General features: G+C 50.1%; 1 protein-coding gene and 1 long non-coding RNA gene across 5 annotated transcripts in view; one reads left to right on the forward strand and one right to left on the reverse strand.

Annotated features, from left to right (window-relative positions):
* The window catches only part of GALNT7 (polypeptide N-acetylgalactosaminyltransferase 7), a 94,614-nt gene that overhangs the window by 44,432 nt on the left and 22,621 nt on the right, over nucleotides 1-27,561 (forward strand). For both annotated transcript variants that reach the window (XM_032470885.1, XM_032470886.1), the window contains exon 2: nucleotides 3,284-3,747. In XM_032470885.1, coding sequence (XP_032326776.1) covers nucleotides 3,284-3,747 — 464 coding nt within the window. The remainder of the gene's footprint in view (nucleotides 1-3,283; nucleotides 3,748-27,561) is intronic.
* On the reverse strand, nucleotides 12,545-27,550 carry LOC116660754. Of its 3 annotated transcripts, none has more exons than XR_004316365.1 (6): nucleotides 27,329-27,432; nucleotides 21,563-22,931; nucleotides 20,971-21,065; nucleotides 20,553-20,617; nucleotides 18,688-19,062; nucleotides 12,545-17,944 (listed from the first exon to the last, which is right to left on the reverse strand). It is a non-coding gene; the product is annotated as an uncharacterized LOC116660754 (long non-coding RNA). The 3 variants fall into 3 exon arrangements; XR_004316367.1 differs by lacking the exon at nucleotides 27,329-27,432 and adding an exon at nucleotides 27,467-27,550 and having other exon boundaries at nucleotides 14,991-17,944; XR_004316366.1 differs by lacking the exon at nucleotides 20,553-20,617 and having other exon boundaries at nucleotides 21,001-21,065.

The following is a 27,561-nucleotide window of genomic DNA, read 5'->3' on the forward strand; positions in this document are numbered from 1 at the left end:
GCAGCTGTCCCTGTCGTCCGACTGGGACGAGAGGGTGGCCATGAAGGCGTGGGGACAGGTGTCAGACTCAGGAGCTGCACAGGCAGAGAGTTGGCAGGAGTCAGACGTCAGAGCGAGAGGCTCGGATCACGTGTTGCTGTGTGTTTGATGAGTTGGCTGATGGACTCCGGTCCCTGAGGTGGGGAAGCAGGTATGTGGGGCAGGGTGAGTGGTGTGTTCATTCCGGGGCATCTTACATCAGGTGCCAAGTTGCTTCAAGTAGAAGTGTTCAGGGATTCGTTGACTGAGGCGGGGAGGTGGGCAGTGTGGTGGGCTGAGGAGATGGACGCAGGCTGGCCCACGGGGACCTGGGCACGTCACCTGGAGGAGGAGGAGGTGGCCCGGGCGAGGGCGGGGCGGCAGGTGGACTCCTGACAGATCTGCGGAGAACAGCAAGAGTGAAAGGTCAGACAAGGCAAAGATCCAAACTACTTCTGGAGTAAGATAAGCATGAAGTTTGAATCCGTTAAACATTCTCCTGTTGAGGCCAGTGGATTCGAGGAATATTTAAATTCGCGAGTCTTATGTCAGCACTGGCCAGCCTGAACCACAGCGTGTGTCTCACAGTTTGGGCACCTTGATTTCACGTGCCGTCACAGTCCTCGTCCTCCCGATAAGCAGTTTCCCCGGTGGGACGTTGGGCGCCACTGTGGGTGCTCTGGTTTGGGTGTTGACGTCTGATGACCCGTTCAGTCTCCTTGTCCGTGTTTCCCGACGTGTCCCGCCCCTCCGTCTCCGCCTCCCCAGTGAGCCGCCCACGGGAGCCCTGAGGTGAGAGGCTGAGACCCAGAAAGCTGAGTCGGACGACGTGCCAGCGGCTCGTTCCCTTGTTGCGGTGTACCTGGCTCAGCGTCAGCAGCTGGAGTCCAGTATCTTGGAGGTTTTCATGACTTCTCTGTTTTAATTTGCTTACAACACCGCCGTGAGTGGGTGTGATTTTGGAAAGAGCCAGGAGACAAACTGGAGAAACGGACACTTTTCCCATCCCGAGAATCTCCCCTCCCTTCGGGGCCCCCCTCTCTGCAGCAGAGTTGTGCTTGGCGGCCTCTCCTTAGGCTGGGTGACTTCCCAGGAGCAGCTGCCTGAAACCAGGTCTCTGGCGAGGCCACCCTGGCCCCCGGTGGGGCTCACAGGCTAGGCTTCAGCGTGGTCCCCGCTACCCAGGTGTGTGATGGTCAGAAGCCTGAGCAGAGGCTCCCCCACCTGTGACACGTGCCTGAAGAAGGCATCACACTGACACGGTCGGGCTGAGCACAGTATTTGCTCTTTAGTTTTGTGTTACAGGAGGAAAACTGTGGAAAAACTTTGAAATGGACCCAGAAGATTACTGGGTACATTATCTGACTCAGCCTTCCAGGTTGTCTCGCCTTTTCATTATCTCTGAGCTATTTTACCATCCCGTAAATGATGGAAAACTGACAGTAACCAGAGAGTCTCCATTCTGCGGGAATGGAGACCGTGTGCTGTGGAAAGCAACCAGTTATTGCACTCTGGGTATTGACCAGTTTCACCAGTTTGGCATCTACCTGTAAATTCTTTGCAGTATTCTTGATGTTTATGTATTTGTGTTCTTTCGATTCACCTTACAGGTTATAACATCTTACAGTTCCTTTATTAATATTAATTAATAATGAGTCAGTTAAACATCTATGTCCCACGTTTAGGAAAAAAATCTGTTATTGTGCATACAGGTGTATGTTTCTACCAGTGTTGATACATGCATGTTCTGTCTCTAAAAAGACTCACAGCAAAGTGCTGGCTCTGAGTGCCTCTGCAGAAGGGAAGGTGGAAAGCTTGCCCTTCATTCTCTAAACTACCAGCAGACAGCAACCTGCAGGCCAGCATCATACCTGGAGCCTTACTCTTGTGCTCTTTAAAGTGTGTGTGTGTGTGTGTGTGTGTGTGTGTGTTTTAAATGGAGGCACTGAGGATTGAACCAGGACCTCATGCATGCTAAGCACCCACTATACCACTCAGCCATACCCTCCTCCCTCTTTAAAGTTTTTGTCTTTACTTTTATAGCTCTAACACTGTAAAAAAATGTTGGTCGGATGGTACTGATGCTGTCACGAATCTATTAAGGAATCAGGTGATGTTGGTGTGAGGGGCGGGACAGGCCAGGTAGCCGGTTCTGGGTTCTGGGTTCTGGGTTCTGCCTTCCGCCTTCCTCTCCTGGTCCCCGCCGCGCACACCTGCAGCCTCCTGGTCTGGTTCTGGCAGACTGCACTCCCTTCAAGGCGGGGGGGGGGGGGCAGGGGGGAGCTTGAGCCCGATGCACACTGAAATCACCTGGGGGGCTTTCGAAACTCTGGCTGCCCTGACCAATCAAATCCCGGTGTCTGAGGGGTGGGACGCGGACATCAGTGTTTTGTTAAAGCCTTGGAGGTGAGGCTCACGTTGAGAAATCCGGCTCTGTGCCCAGAATGGGACTGACTGAGCAGAAACTTCACATATATGCCCCAGAATCAGAAGCACTTGGGATTTCTGTTGGAAAGGTCTGCTTAAGGGAGGGGCAGCACCCAGACAGAAAAGGCAGCCTCGATGTAATATCCTCACGGGCAAGTCCATTTCCGCTGGGCGACCTCTGGAGTGGGGCCGGCTAGGTCTTGGGTGTGGTTTAAAAGCCCCCGCTGACTTGGTGACAGTCATTAGAGCTTTTTTTTTTTTATAGTTCTGAATTCAGCCAAACTCTTACTGAGCAGAAGGTGTTGAATCAGGAAGGCTGAGTGCACATCCCAGCCCTGATACCCTGCCGTTAGGGGCCCGAAGCCAGCCTAGTGATGGGTGACGTCTAGCACCACTGCCACCGCGTGGCTGCGTTCCTGACGAGAGTCATGTTTGTTGTGCACCAGACAAGTGCGAATGCCGCGTCGGACACCATGACCTATTAAGGGTCCGTTTTAATCAAAGGTCCTAGAACCTCCTTGCTCTGACCCATAATAACAATGTGCTTTATTAAGGGGTCTTTGATAGGGCGTTCTGTTCATAAGGGGAGAGGTAAAAAAGACAGCCACCTGTTTATCTTGGAGTCGTGAGGCCAGGAAATAGTTTCTTTCTTGGTGCCCCATCCTTCCCGCGAAAGGGCCCTTCTAAGGGGAGGTCCTGACTCAGGGCCTGATCCTGTTTCACGGTTCCAGCTGTCAGACTGTTGCCTCAGCCCTTTTTAAAATGTGCACATTGTTGTCGTGAATTCTGCTGTGGTTGCCTTCACCTTCTCACTGTGTATCCCCTCCCTTTTGTGTAGGAAGACAGAGCTGTCAATAACCCCCTGCCCGACCGAGGAGGCAATGGACTCGCTCTCGGGGAGGACAGATTCAAGCCCGTCGTGCCCTGGCCTCATGTCGAAGGCGTAGAAGTGGACTTGGAGTCTATTAGAAGGAAAAACAAGGCCGGACCGGAGCAGGAGCGCCGCGCTGGGGGAGGGGACAACCAGAGGGACGTCATGCAGAGACAGTACCTCACGTTTAAGCCTCAGACGCTCACCTACCGGGATCCTGTCCTCCGCCCAGGCGTCCTCGGTAACTTTGAACCCAAAGAGCCTGAGCCTCACGGAGTGGTTGGTGGCCCTGGAGAGAAAGCCCAGCCCTTGGTTTTGGGACCAGAATTCAAACATGCAGTTCAAGCCAGCATTAAAGAGTTTGGATTTAACATGGTGGCAAGTGACATGATCTCGCTGGACCGCAGCGTCAACGACTTACGCCAAGAAGAGTAAGCACACTTCCTTCTCTTTCTAAACTGGGGGCACGGTGGTTTGATGGGGATTTAGACCTAGTTAGATTGTTGGAATGCAAAAAAAAAATCTGTGTCTTTACTGCAAGGGGATGAGAGGTTCTTTGGTGCACAAAATGGCCAGAAAGAGGAGACGTCCCCCTTAACGTTACTCTCTTGAGGGTGGGGCGTGTATAATTCCTGGGTCCTCCACACCAGTGCTGCTCAGACTGGCACCGGTCTGAGCATTTTGTTCTCGACCCACAGCGAGAACACGGGCTTGTACCAGGGTGTGAATCAGCTACCAGCTGGCAGTGTTTTAAAAACAAAATCTTCCTGCTGTGTTGCTTTTCCCCCTGGACCAAGCTCCTTGTCTTGTCGGGAAAGATAGCAGACAGGAGCGCAGCCCAGGGTGCTCACGTCACTAACTGGACGCTTGTCTCCTTACGTACCCTCTGCACCGAGCTGGGCACCGACACCCCCCAGGAGGTGCAGAAGGCTCCCTCCGGCGGATAAAGCCGTGCCCCCCTCACTCCATGTTCAAGTTACTTTTGTGTCGTGTGACTTAAAGCCAAGGATTTCCAACCCCTGACTTCTGGCAGACAGTGATTACTGAATGAACTCAGAGCTTTTCTCTTCCAGTTTATTCAGTAACCGATTCTCCCCATAGGACCTGAGCAGCTTCCCTTAGTGTGTGTGCAGGGTTCACGCCCTGCCGCTGGAGAGCTTTGCAGGTGGGATCCTGCTGGTGCACGGTTCACACGGTCCTCATTTTAAAAGGGGAACGCAGCACGCGCACGTGCACGTGCACACAGACCCCAGCAGCGTCCTGCATGACCACTGAGTAAAATTCGGGACTGAGACAGGGCAGCTCAGGAGTCTCTGGACATTCATCCATTGGCAGCTAAGAGTGAATGAAACATGCAGAGAGAGTAGGAAGAGTGAGGGTGGAGAACCAAGCTGGTGAAGACACCGCAGGGGGTGAAGAGGAAGGACCTGGGAGCAGTTCATCCCCGCAGCCTTCGGGCCCAGCCAGGCCCTCCCCGTGCTGGCGAATGTGGGGACAGCCCGCTTCATCTTCTGTGACGGCTCTCTGGCCGTTTCATTCATGGGGTCTCTCAAGCTCTGTAATTAGGTGTTGCTTTGGTTGGCTGTTGATTGACTCTCTTTCGTACCAGATGATGAGGTCCTAATTGCAAGGACTTTGTTTCCTTCCCCAGTTACTTCCCGTACCTGGGACCTGGGGGCTCGGCAGGACCCAGGGGTAAACCTCTGTTGAGAGAATGAATGAATGAAGGAGTCTGGGGGGTTCGGGGATCGTATACCAGCTCCCTGCCCTCGCAACCCTCAGTTATCCGGTCCATAAAGTGGGTCTGACAATACCTGCCCCCAGGATGGGCACTGCAATTAAAGGACATAACAGACTGAAGTCTGGTGGTTAGAAACTTAAGTATCAATGGCTTTTGTTTTTTAATTGCTGTGGCGCTTTCTTCAGGTCACAACGCATCTACCCCTGAATGTTTCTGTTACTGTTGAACACTGGGGTCCTTCGCTGCTCTATGGAAAGTGCGGATGCCCCACGTGGCGGTGTCTGCCCTGACCTGCCCCTCCTGGTGACGCCCCCAAGGGCAGAGGCTTCGTCACCTTGGTCATTTCAGAACCGCCAGTTGCCCTTGAAGGTCCCGTCTTTCTCTGGGTCCTGCTCTCCAGCGTCTGTCTCCCTTCCAGGCTCTCTCTCCTCCCTGCGTCCCCTCCCTCCCTTCTTTTCTTTCCTCTAGTCTACCTTCCCTCCTCCCTCCGGCCACGCCCAGCACAGGCCGTCATCCCCGAGTTCTTTCCTGGAGCCTAACCGGAGCCACACTTGGACGCAGGGTTGCGGCGTGATTTGTGTGTGGTTCCTGTGAGGACCGTGTCCCCAGTTGAGTGGAAGGGCCGGGTCTGTCTTAGCAGATGCTCCTAAGCCCGTTTTCAAAATTCCATGCCAGTGAGAAAACTTTGTTTTTAATAGTCAAAATATTCAAACATAGTAACTCCCAGGGACTTTTTTTAACTGAATCCACATTATTTTTTCAGCTTGATTCTTCCTCACACTTTCTAAACAATGGGATAAACTTCATTCCTCTGTGAATCCTTCAAAATTCAGTGTGGAGCCGTAAATAATGTCTCAGTGGAGTTACTCATACGTTAGAATGTGGCCAGTCAGAAGAATTTTCTCTGAAATAAAAAGGGCAGCAGCAGATAACGCACTGCTGAGTTCTGCATCCGGCCTCCCGTGCAGAGCAGCGCTTCTCAGCCCTTACTGGTTGCGGACCGAAGACACCCAGCGCGTCCGCATCACACACGCCCTCCCTCCCGCTCATCCTCCCCGGAGCCCACGGGGGCTGGTGTGGTGTCACGGGATTTCTGCAGCTGTGGCCCACGGGCCTTGCCGGCCCTGCAGTCTTCCCTCTGTCACACGTATAAACGAGCCACCTGCCCGGCTTAGAAACCCAGCTTCGGGCTGTTTGTCAGCTGTGACCTCTGACACCGTGGGTAAGGAGTCCGTCCTGGTGGCTGTTCCGTCTCTGCAGATGGGTGTGCCCTGCCCGAGAAGCAGGACAGAGCCGCCCAGCTGCCCGAGTGACTCGGGCTCACGGACGCCACAGCTTTGGGCAACGTTCCCTGGCTGAGTGGTCGCTGGTAAAGAGTGAGGGACAGTGTCCAGAGTGGACTAGGGGCCTGCTTCTCTCTTAAAGCCAACAGCGACCTCACCGGCCTTCACACTTACTCGCTCTATAAAAACATGATTTTCTTCACAGTTCAGCAGATGTTGAGTGTCTCCAATAAGCAGGGCACTGCGCTGGCCCTGCCCTCAGGGGCTCTCGGGCTCCCCCGGGAGGAGGGCAAGGTGACCGTGACAGCAGAGCCAGAGGAAAAGCGGGGCAACACAACATGGGACAGAGGAGAGGGGCCACGCCGGGTCACAGGGGAGTCAGGGGGCTTGGGGAGGGAACACTGGCCCTGTCCTCAGGGTGAGGACGTGTCCTGGGAAGAGGCGGCTCATGTGGAAGAGGTGGCGGTCAGCGTGGACTCGGAGGAAAGCAGGTGTGGCTGACCTGGGTCGGGAAGTGTGTAGGAGACAGAGGGCCATGTCTGCGTGCCCACAGCATCCTTCACCAAGCCTGCCCTGAACGCGGCAGCCAGAGAGGCCCCACCAAGGAATTATAAACAGAACCTGAGCTGGCAGAGGGGTCCTAGCGTTACAGTAGGAACTCAAGAGAGGACGGCAGGACCTAGAGAAGGAGACCCAGGGAGAGGAGGAACGGGAGTCTGAGCACTGATGGAGGGGCAGGAGGACCCAGCCATCAGTACAGGGCTTCGAGGCACAGGGACAGAAAAGAGGACGCCGGTGACCAGGTGGGGGTCAGAACAGGACCGGCTGCTCCATCCGGAGCACCAGCTCTGTCCCCAGACCCGCCTTTCTGGCCCCAGCCCAGTCCCTCCCGGCCCGGCTGTGGGACGTGCTGTCTGTCGACATGTTAGATTTTCCTCTGATAAAGTCTGGGATTTCACTTCCTTTGCTGTGAACTGACTTCTGATGCAAATACATGGAAATTACTCTCGCCCTTTTTCTGCCCAAGAAGGCAGACAGTCAGGGGATACAGTCCCAGCCATTTTGTTTCAGACAAATGAATTCAATATTTTGACTTGTTGAGCAAATTCATCTCATTTGACTGTCTGACCTGCCCTCCTCCCTGCACTCCGGCTCCGTTTCTGTTGTGCAGAACGCCAGCCCCGTTGCACTGACAGAGCGAAACAATGGATGTTAAAGTGCTGGGAACCCTGAGAGCTGTGCAGATGTTAGTGTGATTAATTGTTACTAACTTTGTTAAGCTTGTCTGTGGGAAATTGAATTGTTTTTTTTTTAATATATCTTACATTGACATTCATGCCTTATACACTAGATAATTCTCCTTGGTTACCAAAACACGGGTACTTATACTCTTATTTTAGGTAACTGTGGTCGCGAGCTTTCTCATTCCCTGCCGACAGTGAAGGCTCTCCTTGGTTCCTTTGTTGACAGTACAATGCTGGCACTTATCAAATCGTTGCTATTTTCAAAACATGCTGTAGAGTTCTTTGTCTGATTTCAGTTTCTGTACATCATGACCCAGTTCAGTTAAGCACTGACTAAAAGCAGAAAGCAGCTCGGAAGAGGTTAAAACACGTTATTAGAATAATCTATAAATCATACACACACCTGTCTATGTGAATCACATGCTCCAGTACTTTGTCCCAGTTTCTGTTGTCACGCTGCGTGGTGGTTCTGTGCGACCCCATCCAAACGACAGGGACCGCCGTCACTAACACGCCACCCTTTTCTCTTAGATTTCACCCAAAGTATGTCTTACTTTTCAAACTACAGTTTGGCAGCATTAGTGCTTGTCCGCAGGAAGCACGTGTGGAGTTGGTTCCAGGTGACCCGCGATGGATGTGCTGCTGCCTTTATGTCCAAAAAGTACTCCTAAGCCAGAAAATTTTTACTCTCAGAAGCCACTTTTTGTGCGTTCAGAGGCTTTTCCAGATTAACTTTAAAAAATAGTGTTCTGATGCCTACTTTCTTTTCTTCTTTCTCTTCTGAACACACACATCTGAACACCACACACGTTGGTTGCACTTCGGACTTTTCTCAGTGATGGGGGCACAGCTGATTTCTGTTTAAGGTCCTGGCTGCCCAAAGGGGACATAGCCAGACTGGAATTATTGTAGCAATCAGGGTAACTCAGGTCAGCCCAGCTTGCACAGAAACTGGAAATAGAGGTCCCCTATTGCTGGAGGCCACTGTTAGCAGGGCAGCAGCAACCCTGAGCCCCCAGCCCCTGGGGGGCGTGCCAGGGTGCTCACTGCCTTGGTGGGGGCCTTCCTCCACTGATGAGACCCGGGCTGGTTAAGGAGGTCCCTCCCGCTCTCTTATTAAAAGGGACGTAGCTTTGTGTTCCCCACACCCCCACCACCTTGTACAAAAGTACAAGTTTTGCCTGATAAAAATGATAAACTCAGGTTGCTTGTTTTGTTTTTTTCACAGCCCTCCATCCCCAACCAGGAATTTAGAGTAAGTTCCCTGGAAACTACTTAGAAAAAATATCCACAGAGGGACCGCTGGGGGCCCTGTCACATCCCTCCCCGGTGACAGACGGCCTCAGGGAGACCTTGACTCTCTTTTCTCTCCGGGGTGCATTTTCCACCCATCGGGAGCCCTGACACGGGGATGGGGGGGTGGTACCCTCTTCTGCCGGAGCACTGAGTTTTGGAGCTGATGGTCATTTCAGAGTGTTGGGTCACTGCGCTCTGACAAAGGTCGTCCATCCCTCAGCAGACAGCCCCTGGCCTGCCGCGGTGCCCGTGGGTGTCAGATACTGGCCATTCTCTCAGAGGTTGGCCTCCACCCCAGGGATTTAGCCACCGGACCGTCAGATTCACCTGTTCCCTTGTTCAGCACCCATTTATGATAAAAATTCCTAGCAAAGTGGTATGGAGGGAACATATCTCCACAAAATAAAAGCTGTTTATGGCAAACCCACAGCCAGCATAATACTCAACAGTGAAAAGTTGAAAGCCTTTCTGCTGAAATCCGGGAACGAGACAAGCCCACCCTCACCACTCCTGTTCAACATACTATTGGAAGTCCTAGCCATAGCAGTCAGACAAGAAAAAGAAATAGAAGGGGTCCAGATTGGGAGAGAAGAGGTGAAACTGTCGCCTGTTCCCTTGATGTGTCTCCATGTGCGTTCTGGCCCCTGTGTGTTTGGTAAACAGGGAAGTGGGCCTGGGGGTCCTCCATTTCCTGCTGCGTGGTGATGTGTGGAAATGGTCCGGCACGGTTTCCTGCAGTCAGAGTGACAATGTATTTATGAACACCTGGAAAAGAAAGTATTTCTCTCTAGCACCAGAAATGGGGTGGTGGCTTCAGGATGGCCCCGCTGCCCTGTGCTGGGCCGTGCGGACCGCAGGGCATCCCAGAAGACACGAGGAGTGTGACGGAGGAGGAAGGCTGCTCGGGACCACCTTTTAGTCCTGGTGTCGCTGCCCTGCCCTGGAAGAGAATGTCTCCTGGGACCTACGAAAGGAGAACGCGAGGCCCTGGGTTTAAAGCCTGCGAGGACACAAAGGATGGGCTGTGATGAAAGTACACGTCGGTGGGGACTTTAACTGATGGATTGATTTGGGTTTCCTCAGGCTCTGGCCCCCAAGGTCCCTAGGTATTCAGTGGTCTGGTCCTAGCCCTATTGTTCCTTTACATCTTATTTTTCTTTCTTTCTTCTTTTCTTTTAAATGCATGATTTTACTAGACAGAAGGTTTTCCAGGGGGAAAAAGTGTGTATGCATCAGAGCAGAAGGGCATAGATTGCAGGGAGTCAAAGCCAAGCAGTGGGCACTGGATTAGAGCAAAATCATCCACTTGAAGCTAGGTATTAAGCCACGTGTAAGCCAGCATTTACGGAAGAGAAGCCCCCTCCCCATTGTAGAAACACAGCAGCTATTCCAGAGGACAGAGCCCTCACGAGCGGCACTGTGGGTGGTTCTGTCTGGTCAAGGACCGGGGTTGCAGAGAAGCAGCAAGTCTGCTGGGGAAGAGAAAACCGTCTTTCAAGTGGTGGTACCACGTCCTCCTCCCACTCAGCCTGGGTCTCGGGCCGCCTCCCTCCACTCCTCCATCGATGGGGGTTGGGCTGCACCCCATGTCTGCTGGCCCCGAACCTGCCCGGCTTCAGGACTGAAGAGTGAGCCCAGGGCAGCGACAGAGACGTCCGTGGCTCATGGGTGGTTGGAGAGCTTACGTGTCTGAAGCCAGGTCTGGAGTGACGCCCACTGTGTGTGGCCGGCTGGCAGGTGGGCAGGAGTCTCCGCTCTGGGGGGAAAGCGAGGTTACTTACCGGTTACTGGGGAAATTGATGTCGGGTTGGCCTTTCAGTTACGAGGGAAACCAGCAGAGGAGCACACCCCTCATCACCCCTTTGATAAGCTGTCAGAGTGGACACAGTTCTGATCTAAAGACTAGAACAGCCATCAGCTGGGCTCTGCGATGAGGAGGGAAGGTTGGTCGGTCGTGTGAGGCAGCGACTGGCTGGGCAGGGGACGGACAGAGGGCAGCAGGACAGCCGTCTGGGGGGCCCGACCGCACAGTGGGGCAGTTGTGATGGCTCCCACTCCAAGGGGAGAAGGCAGGGCCTTGGAGGAGCTGTAAGCCAGGACCAGCAGCCCACCTTGTCCTTCTTAAGTGGGGACTGTAGGGGAAGTGAGAGGGCTGGTTGGTTGTGCTACTTTCTAAGTGCACTATAAGGAAGTTGATCACTTTGCTCACTGTGAGCTGAGTGTGTAAAAAGTGCACTTGGTACATCACATACAGAATTCTTGTCACTTTTGCAGCATGAAAGGTGAGCATGCTAACAAGGAGAAAGGCCAAGCTAATCGTGTGAGGTAAAATGATACAAAAATACAGTTTAAATCCAGTAATACCTTTTAGTTTACCGCTGGGAACTGGCCCGTGGGTTTGCCTTCCTCTCCCCGGAATCCTGGGGGAGCGTCCCTTCTCCCAAGTGGAGCTAACATGCAGGAGGCGACCCCCACGTCTGATGACCTAGTAACTCATCCTGGAATGCTCATCGCCACTTCAGTCAAAAGAAAACCAACCGCGTCTTCTCCAGAACAGCAAGTTCCAGGAGCAGCTCAGAACCGGGACAAAGCCTCTGGAGAAAGGCCGGAGCTTCCAGCTGCACGTGCCCGAGACACTGGAGAAGCACGACCGTGCCCTCAGGGGCCGCAGAGTCTTCTGAGGAAGGACGGACCACCCCGCGTGGGGCCTCATGTTTCATGGGGCAGGAGGTCCCCGCTCCAGAGCTGGACACGCTCGGTGCAGGCCATCGGGGGGTTTCTCCTGAATCTGGGGAGCGCGAGGGAGGCTGGAGGATGACGGGAAGCTCTTCCTGGAAGCTTTCCTTTGAGTCTGTGTGAACCACAGCTGACTGGGGAAGTGGCATCCGGTGTTCTTACCTCAAACACAGAAGGGTCTGTTCTAAGCAGAGGGTGAGACCAGCCAGCTTAGGGTCTGGCTGGTCCTTCCGTTCCGGGGGTGGAGTGTCCGTCCCCACAGCCTCCTGGGTGCTGGCGGGGCTGGGGAGAGGGCGGGCTGCGATGGTGGGGTGCGGGGACGTGCCGTCCACGTGGAATGACACAAACGTGGGCTCCAGCCCTGGGGTGTTTGTTTACACCTACTTATGTGGTTTTGGGGAAATGTTTCTCAGGCACTTTAAATGAGGTCCGAGCCTGCCTTCCACTTCCCCTCGATCAGCTGTCACTGTGATGGTGCTTCCTTCCTTATTTCTCTGCTGCAGCAGCTAATGAAGACCGACGACGTTCAGTTAATGCCAGGGAGGAGGCTTGTCCATTTACTGAGCACCCACTGTATGCCCAGTAGTGTCTCCACTCCTCGTAACTGTTCTGAAACAGCACATTTCTTCCCTCTATGTTTGTAGATGATGGAACTAAAGCTCAGAGAGGCAGATGACTTGAAGGTCACACAACTAGCAGGTTGCACTGGTGGGATTCCAACTCCAGCTTCTACACCACGTTGCCTTGCTAGTGACGCTAAACTAATGGCCAGGGGTTGTGTTACAGTACATTACAGCACATTAGCTTTTCTGAAGAGGAAAACAGTTAGGAAAAGGTAAAAGGCAAAAGGCTTTGTATCTCATTATGGCAGAATTTTCTCCTGCTTCTAAGCCAGATGTTCTCAGTCTCCGCACTGCGGACGGTCTTTGCCAGTGGCTGTCCTGCACGTTGCCTGTGTGTCGCCCTGTGCGTTGCAGGACATGTAGCGGCGTCTCTGGAATCTACCCACTAGATACCCGTAGCACAACCCCCACCCCCACCCCTAACTGTGACAACCCAGAATGTCTCCATGCTTTGCCTTATGTCCCCTGTAGGGCAGTGTCTCCCCTGATTCGTGATCGCTGCTCTAAGGGGTCGATCAAAGGTAACGCTGGCTGGAGGGGCGGGGCGGGGAGTGGGGGTGGAACCCAGTGAAAAAGCAGAGATGGGACTTACAGCGTTATCGGGGACAGTCAGCACGGACTGGTGGGATGAGCCAAACAGGAAGCCCTGGTCCCAGGTGAAATGAAGTCAGTTACTGGCGGTGGCAGGTTTCATGGCGGGTCTCCGGCAACATCACTGCAGGCCATCAGAGTGTCCAGTGATTGTTCACTGAAACGCACTATCTCCTCTCTTGTTTTTAAACATAACAAGTACTGGGTGTGGAACAGAGGGCCATCCTTTCTTCCACTTAAATGAAAAGGCCCCACCCTTATCTCTTATCTAAGTCCGCCTTTGTCAGTGGGGTCTCCAGTGACATTTCCCAAATTTGGTGCATATTTATTTGAGCTTTATCCTAAGTTATTCCACTCATTTCTCCTCTTGAGTAATCCCTTGTTTCCATCCGCTTTGCTTCCACCCAGGAGAATTACTGATACTTGTGGGAGAAATTATGCAGTAACAAGAAAAACATTGATAATGCTTCTATTATTAACCTGTGAAAATAGTTTCACATTGTGCTCATCAGGGTCGTTGTGGAAACATACCTTAGTTATAGAAGAGCAGGTATGAGAACGTGTCATGTGAAGGGGAAGCATGGAACATACCTGGTGAACAGCTTGGCATGTTCAAAGCCTCTAGACCAGCAGTTCTTCAGCTTTTTGGTCTCAAGACCCCTTTACATGTTTAAACATTGAGAGCCCCGAATTATGGAGCTGTAGTTTATGTGGGCTATATCTATCACAGTTTACTATACTGAATTTAAAACAGAAGTTTTAAATTATTAACTTAATAATAATAAACCCCATTCCATGTGAACATATTTTATGAAAAATAACTGAATTTACCCTCCCAAAAAAAAAGTCTAATAAGAGTGGACTTATCCTGGATTTTTACCAGTTCCTGTAACACCTGGCTTACAGAACACAGCCGGGTTCTGCATTCAGTCTGTGCCCGCACGAAGTATATGAAGAAAACCTGGCCTCGCACAGACACGGAACTGGGAAGAGGGGGTGGAAGGTAACTGTGGCTATCCTTCCACACCACACCAAAACACAAGCGGGCGCGTCTTCAACGTAGTCACCGTGTAGACTCTGAATCCTGCAGAAGACCTTTCACTCCCCTGTTGTCTGTCGGTCTTGCCCTTGGACGGGTCCCCTACCTTACGTGATGTTGTAGCACCGTGTGTTGGTCAGCTAGAAAATACCGGTTTCCTGAGCAGTGCAGATTGTGCAAGTATCAACAGTTTCCTAGTACAATAGCAATAGCAAAGCCCCATTTGTTCATAGTGTCATCAGTCTCATCAGAAATATCTTTAACCCCTGGGATGCTGTCATAATTCTGAGATTCTGAGTTTTGCTGGAAAGCTCAAGTTTTATCATCAGCAACAAAGGACGTCAGTTGCTTTCCTTGAAGTGTCAGACTCCCGTCATTTGTGTTTTGAGAAAATGCTGAACAGCCAAGTCTGGATGCCCGTGGTTCCTCCATGGGTCCTTTCGGGTACCGACGGCGTTTATGAGGAACTTGGCAACTTCACGTGGGACTCAGTGGCACAGTGCTCTTCCTCGAGACAACAGTTGTACTTGGTGGGCGCGGAAGTCCTTTGTGCACACCTCCCTCCTGTCTCACGGAAGACTACAAAGCGTGTCCTCAAGGGCGAGATTTCATACGAGTAGCACGTCTTCATCAAGGAAGACTTCCTCCTCCATCCAGGCCGTTTGGTGGGCGTGGCACCGGCTTTATGTCGAGTGCGGGAGGGTGAGGAGCACCGTGGCCACGAGGACCTTTTGGTGCCATCACCTTGATCTCTGCTAAGGTGCCAGCAGTTTTATCCACCTTTGCTTTCCCACAGTCAGATTAGAGGTCAACACAATGAAAACATAATGAGGTCTTAGTATTTTCATGAAAAGTTAATTCTGACCTAACCAAACTCCTGAAGGTGTCTTGGGACCCCCACGGATCTGTGGATCCTGCTTTGAGAACCACTGTTACAGATTTTAGAATAAACTAGATGAATAATAAAAATCATAATGAGACTCTTCCAAAAAAAATTGTCATCTTCAGTCTTCCAGTTTGAGCCTCGACAAATGCAGCATCATTTTATAAAGTTCAGGGAGCTCTCTTCTACCTGATTCATTGATCATTTCACTCGATTCTATGGTTAGCAAAGATTTACATAATTAAATGCTTACTTAATCCAAAATTTAATTGAACTGTGTTTTAATTATCTGATAAATAAGAACTTGATTTTATATTATCAAAGTGCTAGAACATCTGTAAAAGAGTGGATGACCTGAAAGTATGAGGTGCTATCTCTAGACTAATTACTTACGGATAAAGTAATAGGAAAAAAAAAAGAAGACCAGCTTTAATATTCCTGGGACAGAAATGTTTTTAAATGTGTGATCAGCCAGCCTCCAAATTTGGAGTATTTCCCCCTCGTCAAAATAATTTAAATGATTCAGAAAAAAACTCATGGGACAAAATAGGGATTCAGACCCTGAGAGTCAAAGTTCAAGAATTTCTTAGTTGGATATTTTATTATGTCAATACTTTGTATTGATCGCTTTGGGAGTTTCAGGAATTCACAGCACAAGGCACAAAAGTTACCTGTATTTTCTAAATTCTAGAGATAGGCCTAGGGTAGCTACCAACACATCATATAAATGAGCCATAAAATGTGGTCAGTGGCATTAACGTGATGAGAACATCTGAGCAGACGCTATTCAGGTGACCCAAGTTGGCTTCTGCACCGCCTGCTCATTGGCTGGGCACACCTGTAAACTCGTTCATGCAACACCTTCCCCTTAGGCAAGTTACCAGATTAAAAAATGGTATTTTATTAGTGGCAGTGTTTATATAGACAAAATAATTAAGTTTCAAAGTTAAAGTATGTCTTAGGACCAAATTTTTAGGAAGTTTGAGGAAATGTCCTAAGTTTGAGGAAAATACAGCAACTTGAGGGCATACTTTGATATTCTCACCCCCACTTCCATTTAAAAAAGCAGTCTTCTGTATCATTGCTGAGTAGCAGAAGGCACTTATTATTTCTATTCTAAGGATTGCAGAACTTTGAGCAGATAAACAATGGAATCAGAAGAATTCACTCAAAGCCGACGTAACCAGGACATGAGTACAAAGCCAACCCTGTGAGACGATTGAATTAAGCCTTATTTTCCTCATCAGTGTCCTTTATAAAGTATAATGTGTGGGTTGCACACCTTTGGTGTTGATTCTGTGTCTCTGTCCTGATAGGGTGCGAGTTCACTCCTCACAGTCCGCTCTGACCCTTAGTTTCCTCATCCATAAAAAGAGGAAGCAGTCAGTGTTTTTAGCTCGTTTCAGCTGCAGAATCTGCAAAATCCTTTTTTCCAGTGGTTTCCTAGATAACAGCTCTGTGCCTTGGTTCTCACATCTGTGTGAAATCCCTGGGCTCCTCAGTCCACTTTGGAAACCACTCAACTAGGTGTCCACCAAGGTCTTTTCCATTATTTTTATAATTTTTTTTTTCTTAATGGAGGTATGGGGGATTGAACCCAGGACCTCATGCATACTAAGCATGCACTCTGCCACTGAGCTGTCCCCTCCCTTCGTTTCTATTTTAAAAGTAGTTCTTCCTGTGTTTCTATAATCTCCCCTGAGGCTTCCACGTGTTTCTCTAGATGCAAAGCCGAGCAGAACCAGCCAGCCAGCAGCTGGTGTCCAGCTGTCATCACTGTAGCTCTGCAGAGTTTTGGTGCTGCCTCCTTCTGACCCCCGGAGCCCCTGAGCCCCTGCCAGGTGTGACGGCTCTTCCTGGGGAGTCACGGGAGACGCAGTGTCCGTGCAGAGGCAGGTGCTGCTGTGATCCCAGCAGTGCAGCCGTGTACTTGGTGGGGGGCAGAACTCGCACCCCATGTCCAGCCCGCGTCACTGCCTGCCCTGGCAGGGAGAACCTCAGCCTGGTGGCCAGGACTCCAGGCCCACCATTCTCTGGTTTCCCCAGAAGCAGGAAGGGGACCAGGATAGATTAACTGGGAGACAGTCAGCTGTTCTGTCGCCAAGCCCATCCCCACTAGTGTCCCCAGGATGCGGCCCTGTTAGGAGGGCCGCCTCTCGTGAACCTTGGTGTATGCGCTTCTGGGGGTGGAGAGAACCCACTTTGCCACCAAGACCAGGACCTGAGTCCCCAACCCCCCTTCCAGCGGCGACTACTGTTTGCTGCATGTCTGTTGTGTTCTTTGCCCACACGTAACATATACGTGTATCCATGGGTTTCAGAGCATAAGATACTTGTTTTGTGTCCTAAAAGCTTGTTGCTCCCTTCCCTCCCTCGTGTGGCTCCCACGCCTGCATCCTCTACCCCGGGATGGGGGGGAGGGGGTAGCACACTGACACCTGTGGACGGTGAGTCCCCACCAGCAGTGGCGCAGATGACGTGGGCACTGGCTTCTGTGCCCCGCTCCCCTGAAGCCTGGGGTGGCCTGGTCTTCCCTCCGCACCCCAACTCTTGGTTTGGCCGCCTCCATCACTGTCCTCCGGGGCCAGTGCTTTGCTTTCGTCTAACTCCTCACATGATCCAGATAGACTGCCGGTCGGGAACCAGGGCCTGAGATCCCACTGTCGGAACCGCCCGGCAGCTTTTAGAGGGGATGAAGGGGACACATCAGGAGCCGTGCTCGTACTCTGGTCAGTGTTTCACAGACTCAGAATTCTAGAGCCAAGGGGGGCCCGAGAGGTCGCTTGATACTATTCCTTCATTTCGCGGACAAGGAACCAGAAGTCCCAAGAGCAGGTGCCTCTCCGGGATGACCTGGCCGCAGGAGGCATCCCCGTGTCCCAGGCTTTTTCACCGCTCGCGGCAAAGACCAGGAAAGTCTGCCCGTCGGAGAGAGCAGTCATCTCAGTGTCGTATCTGTCGTATCATTTATGAAACATCTTTACGGGAATAAAATTCTCAACTTAGGAGCAAAAGGGGTATGTTGTCCATTCCAAAGAGACTCTTTCAGTGTCGTCGCTTAACGTCCCAGCTCTTGGCAGCCAGGGCCTCTGCATAAGTCTAGGTTGGAGGAAGCCGTCCTGGGGAGAGCAGGGAGGCTGGTGGAAAGGAGCCGTCTGCAGTGTGAGAGTTAGAGCATCACCCTGCACCCACCTGTGGACGACACAAGTTTCAGGTCACATTTCTCTGCTCTGCACGTGTTCGCAGATGACACAGAAATGTCCCGAGTGCGGATTCTGAGTCACAGACATTTTAGGGAGCAGGCAGGTTAACAGACACTGGGTCCAGGCGTAATAAAGAGCCCCGCCCTGGGTCTGTGTGTCTGGGTATGGGGCGCAGGTTAGCCACAGACATATTAGTATATGGTTGATGGACAGCGTGCCCAGGGCCCCATTACGGTTAATGCAAATCTTAGTAACTGTAATGGTGATTCTAATGGACCAAATATTTTTACCTGTTAATTTATGCCGAAAAGAAAATCTGATAATGGCTTTTAGAAATGTCAAGACCAAAAAGCACAGAATGTTAAGTTTTTCCAAATTACAGAAATAAACTGGCCTCGTTGTGATTAAACGCACCCCTGTCCTTCACCTTTCTTTTCTCCTTCCCCACATCCTTCCCCCCACCGGCCTCACCCCGCACCTCCTTCACCGTCTCACTGCTGCAGGGGCCTTGGGGAGGAAGCGGGGCTCATGCCAAGACGGGCTCGCAGAGGCCGCTGCGGTGAGCGCAGAGGCAAGGAAACCCAGGCAGTGTCCTGCACAGCTTGGAGTGTTTACTAGGTTTAGTGCTGAAATGGTCTCAGTTGATGAGTGGACCTAATCTGGATTGCTGACACCCTGGTGACCCTGTGAACGTGGCCGTCCCTTGCTCTCGGGCCCCAGCCCAGCACTTACCTAAGTGGTTAGATGCTGTATCGAATCTGTTGCATTTCCCAGTAACTAGCCGAGACTTCCATCAGGAACACTTACTAATTTTAGATTCGATCTGCCCTCCTCCTCGAGAGAAGTGATTTAAATTCTTCCCAGGAGCACATCAAGGGAGAGCGCCCTGCCCGGTTCTCACTTCAGCGCTCATCTCGTGGACGCTCACAACGCCATCTCGCGGACCAGGGCCTGGGTCAGCCGGTGTCACGCGGGAAGAGGCATGGGTAACTTCTGAGGAGCAGCAGATGCAGGCGGGATGCTGAGAGGCTTCATGTCCTGGTGGGACCCAGGAAAACTCCAGCTGCTGTCCTCGGCTGGCTGTGCGGCAAGTTGTTTACAGAAGTCCTGTGAAAAAGAGAGCAAGGTGGCACAAATGTGTGCATATTTCTAGAACCTGAAATACAAAACGCGAATAAAACGTCCTCTGAAGTGTTAGCCACTGGTTCTCAGAACTCTGCAGAGGTGCAGAGAGCTGTTCTTGGCAGTGCGTGAGGATATGGATAATTACATGGAGAAATCTTTAAAATTAAGGTGGGAATACTTTGGAGGTAAATACAAACTTCTTCCCTCTAAACTGCAATGGCCTCCCTGATAGCACTCGGTGCTCCCTGGAAGAAGGACGTCACAGATTGGCATCCGCTTCAGAAAATGAGACTTTATCCAAGGGGTTCAATTAAATTGCTCTTCTGAGGTCTTGAGTTTGGCAGCTTGGGGGGAAAAATGCCTTGTGTGTGTGTGTGTGTGTGTGACAAGTGTTTTGTGAATAAAAATTTTAGGGAGAAGATGGTTTCTGCACTGCGCTATCCTAGGAGATGAGGACCCTGCAGAAATGACTTCCTTCTTTCATGAAAGCTTTAGTACTAAAGGTCAGCAGTGGGGCCGGGGCCCTGGCAGTAACCGGGCAGCAGACCCCAGCAGGTGCGGTCTGCATTGCCGAGGCCCGTCCGAGGGGCTCACGGTGCGGAACTGAGTGTCATTCGTGCGTTGAATCAACACAGCTCTTTACTGATGGCCGCTAATGGTATGTAGAGGAATTTAAAGGTCAGGCCTTTTTTTAACCCCTGTTAACAATTATTAACAATTATGTTAATACGTTAACATAATTGAACGTATTTCAGTTGCCTCCGAGTGTCTGGAGTTCTTTTTTTTAAACTGCTTGGGAATACCTAGGATTGGTTTTCTGAGGCTCTCAGTGGATTTTGAAGAAGTAGAACTTTTCTACCACTTGAAATCCTTTATTTCTAAGATGATGATAATTAAACATACTTAGCCATCCTGGAAACACTGTACTGGAGCATGGAAGCACTGTTTGCTATTTGAGTTTATAAACCTCCAGAAGTTGGCAGCCGGCCCTCACAGAGGCCTTCTTCCCCGCCAGCTCTCACACCCGCGTGGGCTGGCCTTTCCCCTCGGGCAGCGTGTGTGCCCGGGAACCACAGGCCTCGGCTGCTGGGCCAGTGGGGCGGGGTGGGGGCTCCTGGAGGACTCTGTGATTAGATGGCATTCGACTGCAGGACCAGCCAGTGTCAGGAGGGCAGAGGTGGCAGCAGTGACACACAGAGGCCCCTTCAGTGTAATTTGCCAGTTTGTCAGATAGCCTACGATTGAATCAAAATGCAAATGGGTATAAATAGTTGTGCTTTTCTAGAAATGCACCCTCGCTGCTCAGAAGAGATGCGTTCTAGCCAAGCCACCACAGAGTGAGCGCGGAGCTTGGTCCCATTCCGTGGGGGACGTGGGATGCTAGCTCACAGAGGCCTTCCTGGGGTGGTCTGAGTAAGAAACGAGGGACCAGGGCAGACCTCTCGCCCAGGGGTTCAGTGCTCAGTGCTCACCAAGCTTCCAAGGGGTGTTCTGGCCACTTGCGTTGTCTCAAGTAGCAGTTATATCTTTAAACATCCTGAAAGAGGAAAGTTCATCTGTGTAAGACAAAATTTAAGAGAAGAAAACGAAAATCACCTCCCAGCCGGGCAGGGTTTCGGTGTGATCGGTGCGAGCTGGCAGCCCCGTCCTTGCCACTGGTCATTTCAGGACGGACTCCAGTGGAGCAGCCACGTCTAGGGCTTGGTGGCCTCTCCTCGTGCGTGGTGGCGTCTTCATGACCCTGGGGCCCGTTCTCCCCGTCCACCACACCCCAGTCCCCGCCACCCTGGCAGCTCCCCCCACACAGACCAGACTCATTTTGCCCTTTTCCTTTTCTCTTTCTTTTCTCTATGTCTGCAAGTCTCCCCTGAGCGGGGCCCATCCACAGACCTGCTAGAAACCCAGGAGCTTGGTGCTCACCAAGCTTCCAAGGGGTGTTCTGGCCACTTGCGTTGTCTCAAGTAGCAGTTATATCTTTAAACATCCTGAAAGAGGAAAGTAAACAAACTTTCCTGAGGAGAAAAGGTAACAAACTGAGTCACCTCACTTGTAATCCCACCGGCATTCCATCCTTGGGTTCCTTCACAGAGTTTAATGAACAAAAATGTTTCCCGGAATTGTGGTCTGGGACTTCCAGGCATCTGTCTGCTTCAGGGCGAGCTTGAACGCACCCCACAGTTCTTACCTTAGAATTCCTCCCGCCTCTGAGCGTCACCTTTTTGATCATGAACTTTTGGTGACTCAGTAGCCTCGGGAGGGTTTGATCTTATGGAAAATTCCAGTGAAGCAGAGACGTAAGAGAGGTCAAGAGAATTCAGTTAATACAGGGGCAGTGGGGGACTCCTTTAATGATTTCTAGAAGCAGTATTACCGAATTCCTCCTCCACAATATTTATCAAGCATTTATCAGTTATGTTACATACTACACCAGCAACCTGGCTTCTTACTGCCTTCAGGAAGATAAATCGCTAAACATACTTACTATGTTCTCACCGGCCCCAGAAATGGCCTGTTCTGTGAATGAATAAACGCTGACTGTTGGACATCATGTAGTTCTTTCCCACATCCACATTCGAAGTTTCACAGTTGAGAGAGTCTTCAGAACGTGATCCAGTACGTGGCCTCACTTTGCCTGCAGGAACATTAGTATCAGGCAGCATTTGAGACTTCCCGTAAGTAAATGTTAAACAGCCGATACTGGAGAGTCCCTCCACATCTGACAGCGCTCTGCTGGGAAATGATTTGCTCCCTCCAGCCTGCAGTTACCACGCTGCCGCCATGAGCTTGTACCTTCCCTCCAGTCATTACCAGGGTCAAAGGTCTGCATTTGGAAATACAAGTCGTCCGTGTGGCCAAGGTGATTTCCTTGTTGAAATCTGGGCACACGGAGAAGGCGTAATCACTCAGTAAGTGGTGGAACAGGGACTAGGAGATGACTCAGTAAACAATTTCCGGAATGTTTGCAAAGTGTGATTTCCAAATGCGTGTTGAACTTAAATTCCCAACGTGGTCTCCACACAACTGTTACGCTGACTTGTGTTTTGGTGAGACGCCACTGGTCTCCACTAACAGCCTCCAGGAACACAGCCCCAAGACTCAGCGCTGCGTTTACCACCAGGAGGCTCCCCGGAAGAAACCCCATCTGGTCTCCATGCCAGGAATATTGTACCTTTTCCAAACAACTGTTTTGGTAAACACAGTCCTGACCAGGCTTCCCTGCTACAAAATTCAAGCCAAGCTGAAGTAGGGGTGGGGTGGGGTGGGGCACGGGCCACCCTGCTGCCCACCTCAGGCGGGGCCACCCCAGGTGGATTCTTTGTGAGCCGCAGCCAGGACTGTGCACAGAGCCTTGGGCCCCTTGGTGTGCACCTTTAAAACCTCATTTTTGATTCTTCCTTTGTTTCCTCATTCTTTCTTTATCCATCTCTTCCTCCTCCTGTTGTAAAGGTTTGCGGTACTCTTGTGTTCTGTGTATCTTCGTAAGCTGCTCAGAGTCCTTCGTGGACTAAGTGGAGGGGGAGTAAGTTCCAGGCGCACACCTGTGTTGGGTCGGGCCCCTAGCATCGTTACGTGCAGGCTGAAGCTCCCAGAGCCTTACTCCTGGTAGTGGTGCTTGTTTTAGCTCAGGTGTACTGGTGTTTAGGCTGGTGCTTCTGTGAAGTCCAAGTGTGCATGTAAGCTCATCTGTGAGACGAGGGTCCACTGCGAAAGTCCTCCTTCCCCTGGGAGTTTTGGGGAGATGTGCAAGAACACACGTCCAGTACGAGGGTTCCCGGCCAGACTTTTCCTCTGAATTGTGGTTTGACGTTTCAGATCATTAAGTGGACACATCTGTCTGAGGATGTGTTTTCCTTTTCAAAAAAAAAAAAAAAAAGACACTTGAAGACAGCTATTCAGCTCAGCATCCTTAGTTTTCCCAAACACAGTTAGCCCTCTGAGCCCTGGAGTCAGGCAGAAATCAGTCGATCCAGCAACCCCGCTCCTGGGCATATATCTGGGGTAAACTCTAATTCAAAAAGAGACATGCACCCCAGTGTTCATAGCAGCACTATATACAACAGCCAAGACATGGAAACAACCTAAATGTCCATTGACAGATGACTGGATAAAGAAGCTGTGGTATATTTCTACAATGGAATACTACTCAGTCGTAAAAAAGAATAAAATAATGCCATTTGCAGCAACATGAATGGACCTGGAGAATGTCATTCTAAGTGAAGTAAGTCAGAAAGAGAAAGAAAAATACCATATGATCTTACTTATATGTGGAATCTAAAAAAGAAAAAGAGGACACTCATGAACTCATCTGCAAAACAGAAACAGACTCACAGACAATGTAAACAATCTTATGGTTACTAGGGGAAAGGGGGTTGGAAAGAATTAATTTGGGAGTTTGAGATTTGCAAATATTAACCACTATATATAAAAATAGATTTAAAAAAATTCTATATAGCACAGGGAACTATATTTAGTATCTCGTAATAACCTTTAATAAAAAAGAATATGAAAACAAACATGTATATATTTATGCTTGACTGGGACACTATGCTGTATAACAGAAATTGACACATTGTAACTGACTATACTTCAATAAAAAAATTAATTAAAATTAAAAAAAACTAGCTGGGGCAGAGAAAATGGAAGGAAATTGTTAACAGGCATTTCATTTTGGGCTTTGAAATCTATTTTTGGCTTTTTAAGTTACAGAAAAGTCACTACAAAAATTCTTCTTTCCCATTTTTTCTTCTGACACACTCACTGGGCCCACACAGCTACCATGGAAATATTCTGTGAGATTACTATAACAAAAACCCTGCAGCTTGAGTCGCTGCAAGCCAGTAATCCGGATGGGAGGGGTTGTGGCCAGAGCGGTCCTGTGATAATGCTGGAGCACGATGTCCTGGATGTCAGAGAGACTTTAAGCTCTCTTGGAAAATAAAGTGCCAGAAAGCAGAAATGACTCAAAAGTCTGCAGCAAAACCCATCCGTTTAAATGTGGAGTTGTGTTTCCCTTGGCTCTCCTTCCTCTAGGAACTTATTACAAATTCTATGCCAGTAAAGTGAGAGAAATGATGCAGAACAGGGCTCTGCCCTCAACACCGGGGTGTGCTTTCAGCCCTGTCTTCAGGTCCAGGCTCTGCGCGCTCCACCCAGTGGCTTCCTCTCCCAACGGGAGATCAGAAAAGCTGCCAGAGAGCTAAACTTTCTCCTGAGCCTGCATCCGGGCTGATGGGAGCAAATGAAAGCTTGTGATTAAAGGTGACCTGGCCCACGTGGGCTCAAAGTCTCCTGGGCCAGCACCCATGAGCCTGGGGTGCAGACTCCTCTCTGTGCTCCAAGGGAACCCCTTCCCTCTCCTGCAGCATCCAGGCCAGGAGGGTCATGTGTCCTTGAGGTGTTGGCGGTGGTCCTGGCCTGTCCCATCCATCTCTGCTGCCTACTCCTGGCCAAGTGAGGTGCCCCTGGCCCCCAGGTGCACTGACCTGTCTCACCGGCTGCCCTCAGGACTGAGCGTCCCTCCACACACCTGCCCCGCTGTGGGCACTCGTCTCCGCTTTGGCTCACTGGCACCAGGGATCCTCTGAGCCCCCAGGGCCAGTCCTTGGCTTAAGCCTCCCACCTTGTAGCCTCACCGCACGTCCCTCATCTTACCCCTTCCAGCATGACTCCTGGCAGCCCTGGATCTTAACTCTGCTGCTGACAGCCGGTGGGAACTTGTAGGCTCTCTGGCTCCATCTGGAGCCAAGGAGACGGCAGAGAAGAGGTGGGAGGGAGACGGTCATCGCTCTCCCTGCGTGAACACACTTCACCATCGCTCCTGCTCTGTGCTGCAGCCTCCCCACCGGGCGTCTCCCCTGAAGCCCCTCCTTCCACCCGCTTTCACTGTGTCCTGTCCTCTTCTTCTTTCCTCCAGATTTTCCACCTCTCCCCACGGGAAGAGCGCCTGCCTCCCCTGTCCTTCCCTCCCCCACCTGCCATATGGACCTACTTATTCTTGAAAGTACCTCAAAATAGGAGGCCTGTGGGATGGACACTACTGAGGGGAGAAAACACATCTAGAGACATTTCAAAAATATCCCCAATTCAGTAAACATTAATGGAGCAGCGACTCCATGTCAGATGGTGGCGAGCAGAACAGATGAGGGTCCTGCCCTTAATGAGCTTACAGTTCTGAGCATCTTGCAGGGACAATTCCCAGGCAAGGGCATAGAGATTTATGCATAAACCACTGTGAGTTTATTTTTGTGTATGGTGTGTGGGAGTGTTCTGACTTCATTGATTCACATGCGGTTGTCCAGCTTTCCCAACATCACTTGTTAGGCAATCATGTACCTTTGAGCCTCAGTCCTCTCATCTGTAAAATGGGGCATTAACTGTACTAACCGCATAGTGATGTTGGGAGGTTAACTATGTTAACAGAAATGAAGCACATGGGATAGTGCCTGGCGCATTATAGGCATCTGCTGGGATTTGCTATTATCCTGCAAATGCCCTCCTTTGTAACTTTTCCTCTTCAGTTCTTTTCATATTTTAATTATATTTCCCAAAGATATGGACCCTCCATTTATTCATTTTTTTTATTGGAATCATATGCATGCAATTCATTGTTGTGTTTTTATGTTTTCCTCCCCACTCCCTCCCCACTTCTTTGGTCCCAGTACCTTTTAAAATCATCCTTCTGGTCTCATCCTCACCTCATGGCTCCAGGATACCTTCCTGACCACCTGTGTTGAGGCTAAGTGAGGTCCACCTGTCACATGCACCGTGGTTTCCCCGCTGACACACCCAGAGGAAGCGCACACATCTTGCCTACCCTGCAGGACCGTGGGCTTCATGAGGGCGGAGACCATGTCTGTCTTCCTCGCTGCTGGAGCTCCAGTGCCTAGCTCCGAACACAGCCAGTGCTTAATACTCACTTAACAAGAAAGTGCAGATGTAAGAAATAAGATTACAAGGATTCCATCTTCAGTCTGCCTTTCTGTAAAAACCACCTCTAAGAACATGGACAGTTCAGAAGAATTTTGAAAGGAAAATATATTACACCTGGAGAAGTTGTTTGCATCTGTGTTGGACCAGGTCCTCTTTTAGATAATGGTACCATTACAGATGCTGGTATAAGTCATCAAGCTGCTAATGTGAATTACTGCTTTTATAGTTTTAAATTTAATCTTGGGGAAAGGCTTATTTACTACTTCATGAAAAGCTTTGGGATTAAAAAAAAATCTTCCCCTTCCACTTATGAAGGAGAAGGTAATAGGCTCCATATGCTGGTTCTGAAAACTAACTCCTGCAGAAAAAAACGTGGGTCTCAACTTGTTCTCATTAGTCTGCCTTGTTCTTCCTATCTTGCTCTTTTCCTGTAACCAAACGGAAACTAGTATGTGTGCGCGTGTACATACACACACATACATATATACACACATGTCTGTATATGCATTACATACATACAACTGTACCTTAGTATCCACGGGGACAGGTTCCAGAACCCCTGAGGACACCAAAAACCCATGGATACTTGAGTCCTTTATATAAAATGACGTGGTATCTACATATAACCTGTGCACATCCTCCCAAATACTTTAAATCATCTCTAGATTATTTATCATCCCTACTACGATGTAAATGCTATGTAAATAGTTGCCATGTCAAATTCAAGGTTTGCTTTTTGGAATTTTTTTCCCAATATTTTTGATGCAGAACCCAAAGATACAGAGGGCTGACTCTGTGTGTGTGTGTGTGTTTGTGTGTGTGTGTGTGTGTGTGTGTGTGTGTGTGAGAGAGAGAGAGAGAGTGTATCATGGTTCTGTGAAGTTCACTGAGCCTTCCCTGGTTCTCTGAGTCTTTATCAGGCCTCGTTTTGGGTTTCCTTCCAATTTGAAAAAGACTGCTGGCAACTTTATTCCTGCAACAGTTGTTTCAAGTAATCTTGTGTAAAACAGTTAAAGACCCTTCTTCAGCCAATCTAGGAATTCTAAACACTATGAGAACTTTGTTTATTCATTCGGCAGTTAATTTTGGAACGCCTGCCATGTGCCGCAGTTCAGCCCATCTGATTTTTTTTATCTGAATGTTTTAGCCATATTGGAAGAGGACAGCTTTCCAACACAGTTCTACATTGGTTTATTCACAGCAAGTGAAATAAGTCCCTTGCACCAGAAGCTTGAGTTCTAAAACGGAAAATAAACTGAGTTCAAAGTCATGGAAATCAAACCTTAATGTCACCCCCAGCTGAGACACATAAATTCACCTCTTAGTCCTCTTTGTCCCAAGCAGTGCTGGTTGGTGAGGAAGTAGCCCAAGTAGCAGTCACTTCATCTCACAGCAGCTTCCATCTTCTACCTTGGGTTTCTGTTAAACTGTAAAATGTGGTATTTCATTCACTTACCTTCGTTAAGTCAGTAATGTTTAATCCAATCAGAAAGCAGTCATAGGAAGTCTGGAACCCAGCACTGTAGATTACCTCCAAATAAACATGATGAA

This window comes from Camelus ferus, chromosome 31 (genome assembly GCF_009834535.1).
Source record: "Camelus ferus isolate YT-003-E chromosome 31, BCGSAC_Cfer_1.0, whole genome shotgun sequence".
Taxonomy (NCBI): Eukaryota; Metazoa; Chordata; class Mammalia; order Artiodactyla; family Camelidae; genus Camelus; species Camelus ferus.